This window comes from Monodelphis domestica, chromosome 1 (assembly GCF_027887165.1).
Source record: "Monodelphis domestica isolate mMonDom1 chromosome 1, mMonDom1.pri, whole genome shotgun sequence".
NCBI classification, from domain to species: domain Eukaryota; kingdom Metazoa; phylum Chordata; class Mammalia; order Didelphimorphia; family Didelphidae; genus Monodelphis; species Monodelphis domestica.
Window position 1 is genome coordinate 325726808 of NC_077227.1, and position 8957 is coordinate 325735764.

Here is an 8957-nt window from a genome sequence, read left to right on the forward strand (position 1 = left end):
TGGATTGCTTATGTAATGCAAAAAAAACAAATAGAAATTTCTTAGACATTTGTAGATGAGAGGGTAAGACAACATAGATATTCCCAGAATTCTCATAATTCAGAATATCCTATGGTCTTTTCTTCATATCTCTAGATCAGTTTTGAATCACAGCTAGTGAGTGTATTTCCTCTGCCCTCAGTAGAGGATAGTACAAGGCTTTAGGAGGAGGATTAATCTAGGAGCCTGAAGGTAAAAAAATGTGTATTTTACAGTTAAGGACAAGAGCTTGAGTATTAGAGTTCCTCTGCTGAAATCTTGGATGATAGCTTTGAGGTGGATTCATATGGTATTTACATTATATACTATGTTCCATAGATCTTTAATCATTCATTCTCTCAATTAATTGAAAGCCTGCTTTTCTTTAGATTTAGAGAAAGCAGGAAACAACCCAGCTTTGGGTTATTTTTGCTAAGGCATAGCTTCAAGCGTTTCTTTGAACACCCACCAAGTAGAGCATACCACATCCACAGAGACATAGAGAAATATATAGAGGGAGAAAGCAAAAGAAACATAGAGATAGAGGGAGATAAAGAAAGAAATATATACAGACATAGAAACGAGATGACTTGAGAAACAGAGACACTGAGAAGAGTGAGACAGACATACACAGAGGAAGGCACAAAGGAAATATAAAGAGAGAAAGCCTCCCAGCAAAAGTGATAGAGGAAGACACGAATGTCCAAAGTATGGACAAAGAAGAAGGGTAAAATAGAGACCTTAATACAAGGAAGTAAATTTGACATTGGATATCACAAGATTTGGTGGGATAGAATATGTGTCTGGAATAAGGCTCTGGAACAATATTCAAAGGAAGAAAATAGCTAGGAATAGGGACTGGCTAATATTCTATAGTAAGAACAAGATAATAGATTTAGAGCTAGGAAGGATCTTAGAAACCATCGTGTCCAACCCCTTCATTTTATAGATAAAGACACTGAAACCCAGGAAAGTTGAGGAGGTATCCAAGGTTACAGAGATAGCTAAGTAGGACAGTCATGATTGGAACCCATGTCCTCTGACACCAAATCTAGTTTACTCTTTAATGTACTATACTACTTCTGCCTTTATGATCATGTGAAGAAATCCAGAAATCAGAGAAGGGTGAGTAGAAAAGGGAGCATTTAGAAAAAAACAATCTCTAGAAGAAGAAACTTGAGTGATATTGTCATGGGAATATACTATAGACCACTTAGAAAAGGAATGCAGGATGCAAACTTTAGGAAACAAATCATAAGCTTGTACATACACATAATAGAGTAGTGATGGGAGACTTCAATTTTATGAAAATCCGCTGGTGTTATTCATAACAAAAAAGAACAGTCGATCTTTTCTTGACTTTCCTTAATTATTATTTCATGTTTTAAAATATACAGGAACCAAAAAAAGGGAAGTTTTCTTTTGGAGCTAAGTCTAACTAATGAAGAGAAACTGGTTGTTGGGGTAAAAATGATAGGAACTTTGAAGGGAAGAAATTGTTCCATTTCTCCATCTTAGAATTTGTGACAAAGAAGGGGAAATAAGAACCAGTACCTAGCAAGTACCTAGCATATAGTAGGAGCTTAATAAATGCTAGTTGAATGAATGAATAAATGAATAACTCATACCCAGGAATTTGGAATAGCATATTCCAAAGGGTATTGAGAAAAAAAAAAGCTAGTATCTCATGGGAGAAAAGTTAACAAGGAAAGTTAGGCCAAGAGGACCTAGAACATCCCCACCCCCATTTTTTGTAGGAAAAAAAGCTTTTACACATGGAGTATATAGAACATTATAAACTCAAGATAATTCATAGACAAAAAGGTTAACTCCCACATCTATCATCTGTCTCTGCAAAAAGTTTATATGGAACATCCATCCAATCAAAATCAAAATGCTCTCTCCCTTGAAATGTCATCCAGGTGATCTAGAACATTCTCAAGAATTAAATTCTGAAAACATAAAGAAACAATTTTAATGGACTGGAAATGGGGGCAATATTTAAAGAAATTGATGAAGATGCACACAGATCTCACTGATAAACTCAGTTTTAACCTGGAAACAAACAAGGACAGTAATAGAATATGAAATCAAAAGCATATTGTCAAGAGTCCCAAGGCTCAGCCTGATCTGAGGCTATTGAGGAAAACTAAGAATAACAAAAAAAAGGTGGTGGTGGTTGTTCTTGGGTAAAGATGATAAAAGGGATAGGACTGACACTTGGGCAAAAGGGACAAAAAGACAGAGAGAAGACTGAATTGTTTACCTTTTATTCTGTTTTGCCTTCTCAACAAAGGGAAACAATCTTTGAACAAACAAAAGCTGGTAATAGCGAATTGAGAGCTGCAGTGACTAACTAGGAGGATAGGAAGAATGTCTATAGTTGGACTTCTGACCATGACACCTGCCTAGCTCTGATAGATCTACCTATTCTAGAAAAACACTAAGAAAAAAGTCAATTCATACTAGATTGAATAATAAAGGAAATGAAAAAACCACAATAAGTGACTTCTTCCATCCCAGAATTGCCCACAGGCAATAGGAAATGAGGGTGCTAACAAAGCTAGAACAAGTGCTAGAAAGCAAGCAATGACTACTTGGGGGGAGCAGAGACAGGCTCAAAGACCTATGTTTGTACCTGCAGAGCTCTGGGTCTAGAGGTAGCTAAAGTGGAAAGCTCACCAAAAGAAAGTTGCTGGGTGGATAGAAAGCTTCAGAAAGATAAATAATATTCGGCCTATTTAAAAGACCATCATCAGAACTTGAAAAGTCATCTACACTGACAGTCTCTGGGATACCCAGGGTACGACAGGGCTCTGAGGTTCTTATACTCCATTCTGAGATGCCACTGAGAGCCCTGAAGCTCCAGCACTTTGAACCTTAAAGATCCAGGAAAGGCTGAACAATGAGAAGTGTTGGTCAGTGCAGAATCTAGGAGGCACAGGCAAGGAGTAGCAGAGCTATCCACCCCACTGTAAACATAGTAGGGACAGAACCTGGCCTTGGCATTGGAATTTAAGCTGAAGACACAAGTAAATCAGGGAAGACATTTACCAGTATTAAAAAAATTATTGTAGCTCCAGAGATGTCTAAAAATACAACTTAGAAGGAGAAATTCCATAATAACTTCAAGCAGAAACTCAAAGTTAAAAAAAAAGTTCTGCAAAGACTGTATAAATACCTAGAAGAAGTGAAGCAAAAGATAAGAACAAAAACAAAATTAAAAAATAGAAAAAATTGGAAGGACAATAATTAACTTAGAAGAGAAAGTGACATGTCTTATCCAAGTAATGGACTCTCTGAAAACTTGAATAAGCCAGCCAGAAATCATTGGCTTTATGAGACAGTGAAACTATACTAGAGCAAAATTAATAATTGAAAACATAGAAGAAAAATTTAAGATATCTGATATAAAAACAACCTGAAAAACAAGACAAGGAGAGATAACTTGAGTCATTTTGTTCCCTGAAAACTATGCTAAAAAGCCTGTATATTATATATTCTATAGAATTATAGTATAATATAAACTATTACTATTATATCATAATATATCATAAAAGCTATTAAAGCTTTCAACTGCACTAAGACTTTTGGGATAACCTGTATTTTAAGAAACCATAAATAAAAATTGCCCAGGTCTAATAGAAGCAGAGATGAATGTAAAGAGAGAAAGAATCTCCCTATCACTTCCTAAAAGAAACCTCAAAAGAAAATGTCTAGGAATGTCATAGCCAATATCCAGAGTTCCAACATCAATGGGGAAAAAATACTGTAATCATTCAGGAGTCCATGTACCAAAGAACTACTCTCAGGATCATACAAGACCTGGCAACTTCTCCTAAAAATGACAGAAAATATAGAAATACAATATTTCAGAAGGCAAATGATGTAGTCTTTCAAGCAAGAACAACTTGACCCTCCCAAGGTGAATATAATTCTACCTGGAGGGTGAGAGAAGGGAAGGGTCCTTTCATAGAATAGAGGATTTTCAAGCATTTCTCATGAAAAGACCAAAACTGAGTAGAAACCTGGATCTATATATATGAGAGTCCAGAGAATTATGATTTATTTGATGTACTTGGGTCTCTACAATGTTCTTCCAATATATTAATGGGGGAGAAGAAACAACTGTCCCTTGAGAACCTTAATATTTTTGAAGAATGTTGAGGATACTAAACAGGGAGAAAGAACAGGGAATCAGTTCTGTTCTGAGAGTATAGAGAGGGCAAAGATAAGAGGGAGTTAAAGAAACTTAATAGTGTAGAAAGGAGGGATAAGGGCTTCTTTCTCATCATTGAAATGCATAAGAAGATTCAAGCACAGAGGGAGTGGTAGAAAGGAATAGGTAGCAGATGAACATTACTCTTATCTGAACCCAACCAAGGAGTGTGGAATACATGTATACAGTTTGGTTTAGAAGCCAGTATGAATTGCTACTGAGTGAAGTGAGTAGAACCAAGAGAACAATCTATACAAGAACAATAGCTGAAAGACAGTTTTGAAAGCCTTAAAACTATGATGAATGTAATAACAAACAAATCTCCAGATCACCTGGGATGAAGCATGTTAGCCATCTCCTGACAGAAGGGTGATGGACTCCATACAGAAAGAGACATACAGTTTTTATTTGGGTTAGTTTTGCTTAAAGATATTTATTTGTTTCAAAGGGTCCTCCCCCTTTTACTTCTCTCCTCTCCATTTTCAATTGGATGGAAGAGAGGGATATGAGGGAGAGGAATCAATGGCTAGAAGTTGCAAAGATGCAAATTTACTTTTGCTGTAAGGAAAAACTTCCTAACTATTAGAGGTATTCAAAAGTTGAATGGGTCCCTCCTACTTTAGAGGTCTTCAAGCACAGGCTAGATGATCACTTGTCTGGTATTTTGTGGAGGGGCGTATTCTTCTGATATGAGTTGCACTATATGTTGTCTAATATGGCCCCTTCCATCTCAAAACCCATTCGTCCAAAGGACAGGGCAAGAGAAAGAGTAAGCCTCACAGAGATTCAAGCACAGAGCCAGATTTACATAGAAAGACACAGACAGATATAGGTGTACACACAGACAGCAGTACACTCGGGGAAAAAAAAAAACATTCACAAGGAGTAAGAGAGAGAGAAAAAATAAAAAGACACCAACAAACATATAAGCAGACATATACACAGAGAGAACCAGAGACCCAGAGAGGCTCAGAGCCCAAGAGAAAGAGATAATCAGAGATAGGAACAGACCAAAGTCAAGGACAGAGACAGAGACAAGCACGCATAAGAGGAGGGAGAAAGGCACGCGCAGAGACAAACTCAAAGAAACACAAGACATTGGTATTATAGGGAAATCAACGAAAAACACTGAGACACACATCGCTAGAGTAGAGATAAAGCAGCAAAAAATAAATAAAAATAAGAAATACAACCACAGTGATGAGGGCAGAGAAATATGGAGAAAGGGACAGTCAGAGCGGAGGAAACGGGTAGGTGGGAGAAGGCAAAGAGAAGGACACAGGAGCAAGGAGAGAAACAGCTTCAGAGGGGGCCCCTGGATAGCCATCTGCCCTCCTTCATTGTCAAACCTCAGAAAGCGATGACATCAGCTGTCATGTGGCTCTAGGTCGTGGCAGCCCGAACTGCCAGAAACGTCCCTATCTCCAGGTGTGAGAGACCAACCCCCCTCCCCAACCCTGGGACAAATGGGAGAACATCCCAGAGCATCTTCCTAAACATCCAGCACCCCGGAAGCGACGAAGGCGGGAGGGTCAGGAAAAAGGAGACAGACTGCCCTGGCCTCGCCCCACCCAGAGATTCCTCCGAGCTGGGCAGAGCTGGACCCAGCCAGACCAGCTCCTAGTTGGAAGTCCGCCAACTCTGGCCAGACACAGGCTGCGGGCGGGGCGGGGGGTGGGGCCACGGGCTGTAGCTCCTCCTCGCAGCCTCCCCCAGGCCGGGCCCCTGACAAACACAGCCACATGTGTCAGACTCCAGTCGGCCCCAGACCCAGCCCAGCTCTAGGATCTGGATTTGCTTAGCCTCGGGCCTGGGGCGGGGGCTGCAGGAGCCAGCCGCCCCCCTCCGTTCCATCCCCTCCCCCCCCACCCCCCCCCCACCCCTCGGCGTCCAGGTCCTAGGCATTCCTCCCCCACCCACAATGAGCCCTCACCTGGCTGAACGCGCTCACCTCATTTTTCTTGGAGAGCCAGCAGCGCGTCGCGAGGTGGTGCTGGCGGGGGGCGGCCCCACTGGCAGCTGCGTCTGCGGGGGGTACTAGAGAGGAGGAAACAAGAACCAGGACTTATGGGGGGCTTTAGTCCGGGAGCCGGCCCCAAGCGTAGTGGTGGTGGCGGCTCGGCGTTTGGCTGGATTTGGGAGGACGCTGATGGCTCATCGCGGGCGCGGGTGGCGTGGGGGCGGGGGTCCTTTGGCTGATTTGGGGCTGGGGGAGGGACCCCGGACTGCTAGCTGTGGCTACGGGTTCCAGCAGCTGACAGCCCTGGCCAGGTCTCTGCCATTTTCCTATGAGCGCGCGCGTGGGTGTCTCCTCCCCTCCCCCATCCCCCGTCGGGAGCAACACGCTCCCGGGGGCCTCAGGGGGAGGGGGGAACACTTCCCAGGACAGAAGAAACACAGGCACACAAAAACCACTCCGAAGGTTGGTAGGAGGAGGTGAGAAGGGGAGGATGGAAAGGGAGGAGGCCGAGAAAGAAAGTAGGGCACACCCAGGGTCTCAGGCTTGCTGACACCCTCGGGACGTGGCCCCATATGGTTCTCCCGGAGTGCTAAAGGGCTCTTTGAAGCTGGATGGGTAGGTAGTGGGGAGCGAACTCAATTACCTTGCTCTCAAGATGCACAGAACCCAGGTAATAAGTGGAATGAATGTCTTCAAGGAACATCAAAGATTTGGGATCAAAACGTGAGGGCCAGAAGACAGCCTAAAGTCACAGAATTATCAATGTCAGAACTGGAAGGGACCTTGGAATGAGCACATAAAGTGTCAAGGGTAGAAGAGACCTTATGGATCACCTCTCCATTGATCTTGAAACTTTTTTGGTCACACCTTTCTCAGTAAAAAGTTTTTGAGAAAACGCCCCCAAATATGCGCATTTATTTATAACATGCATGCATTACTAATAAATATATTATGTATAATGCATTAATATTATGTATAATCTAAAACACAAAATATAATTTTTGTTGGTTCTCATTAGAAACAAAAACAATACCCTAAAGAAAGGTAAAAATAAGGAGCTCTCATTTTGTTGGGGGAGACAATCTGCAATATCAATGGGAGTTAATTTCAGAGGGACAGTACTAACCAGAGGGAGGGCTGGGAAATGTTTTTCTTGCAGAAAGTAGGTTTTGAGCTGAGTCTTTAGGGAAGCCAGGGAAATCTGGTGGAGGTGATGAGGAAGAACATTCCAGTCAGGAAAGGCAGCTGGTGAAAAGGCACAGACTTGGAATTTTACTGGGAGGAATAGCAAGGCAATATCACTGGATCATGGAGTAAGTGGAGAAATAAATTTTAAGAAGATTGGACAGGAAGCAGCCAGGTTTTGGGAAGGACTTTAAATGTCAAATAGAAAGTTTTATATTTAATCCTGGAGGCAATAGGGAGCCATTGAATTTAGTGAATGGGAAGGGGAAGAGGTGAAATAGAACTGTTTTAGAAAGGTCATTTTAACAGTTGAGTGGAGGATGGACTGCACTGGGGAGAGACTTGAGGAAGGAAGAACAACCAGAAGGTTATTTGAAATATTACAAGTGTGAGGTGAAGAAGGCTGAACCATGGTGGTGACAATGTCAGAGGAGAGAAGGGAGTCTACATGAGAGATGTCAAAGGGGATTTGAGCATGATGACATCCAAGTTAAAGGTTAGGAGGATAGGGATGCTCTTGACACTAATTGCAAAGTCAGGAAGAGGGCAGGATGTTGGGAAGGCAGATCTCAACCTGGGTTTTTAACATGTTGAATTTCAGATGGTTATGAGATTTCCGGTTGTCCAATAGGTAGTTGGAGATGCAAGACTATTTGTCAAGAGGCATGGCATGGTCAAGAGAGTGCAGATAGCATAATTTGGAAACTGCAAAGTAAGTTGGAGGCCTGTGCTGGGCAAAGGTGAAAGCATATTTATTAAATGGGTATTGATTTATTGCTCATGTAACCCCTATAACACATGAATGAGGAATGACCCTGGAGCTGGTCATGATACTTCCCTCCCACTCATCCTTTTTTCCTTTCCCCCACCCTGAGAAGATAATCTGATACAGATTTTATATGTGCAATCATGTAAAACATTTCTCCATGCTAGTCATTTTGTGAAAGAGATCTCAAATTAAAAAAAAAGTAGTAAGTGAAATGTAGTATGTTTTGGTCTGCATCAGACCATCAGTTCTTTCTCTGGAGGTGGATGGCATTTTTCAACATGAGTCTCTGGGATTGTCTTTGGATCACTGCATTGCTGAGAATAACTAAGTTATTCACAGTTGCTTATCAAAAAGTATTGCTATTACTGTGTACAATATTCTTCTGGTTCTGCTCATTTCACTTTGCATCAGTTCATGTATATATCATTTCTGTATTATTCTTCACTTGGTTAGTGGAAATACTCAGCTATTAAAAATGTTCCTAGGATTTCTACCTTTAAAATTTATTAAGCATTTCTGTCCTAGATGGCAGAGTAGTCCAGGGCAGTTCTGTGCCACCACAAAAATCCTCTCTGACAAAGATTAAAATAACACCCCAAAATGAATACAGGAGTGAAAGAACAGACAGAGTGAAACAATTTTCAAGGAAAGAAAAACCCAAAAGGTAAGCAAAGAACATTCGGGGCATGGGAATGAGAGAACAAAGTCAGCAAGAGGCTATAGCAAGGAGGGAAGAACAAGCCACACCTCCCCACCCCACATCTGCTCTCCTAGGTTTGGAACCTAAGCCAAAGCCAACATCCAGA

The 8957-nt window shown here is 41.5% G+C and overlaps 1 protein-coding gene across 4 annotated transcripts in view; it reads right to left on the reverse strand.

Moving 5' to 3' along the window:
* The window catches only part of EVL (Enah/Vasp-like), a 272883-nt gene extending 266095 nt beyond the window's left edge, over window positions 1-6788 (reverse strand). For 3 of the 4 annotated variants that reach the window (XM_056811274.1, XM_056811273.1, XM_056811271.1), the window contains exon 1: window positions 6189-6638. In XM_056811274.1, the coding sequence (XP_056667252.1) occupies window positions 6189-6193 (5 nt within the window). In that variant the 5' untranslated portion in view covers window positions 6194-6638. Of the gene's footprint in view, window positions 1-6188 lie in introns of all 4 variants that reach the window. The other variant, XM_056811275.1, reaches the window with a different exon arrangement.
* Between the last annotated feature and the right edge of the window lie 2169 nt (window positions 6789-8957).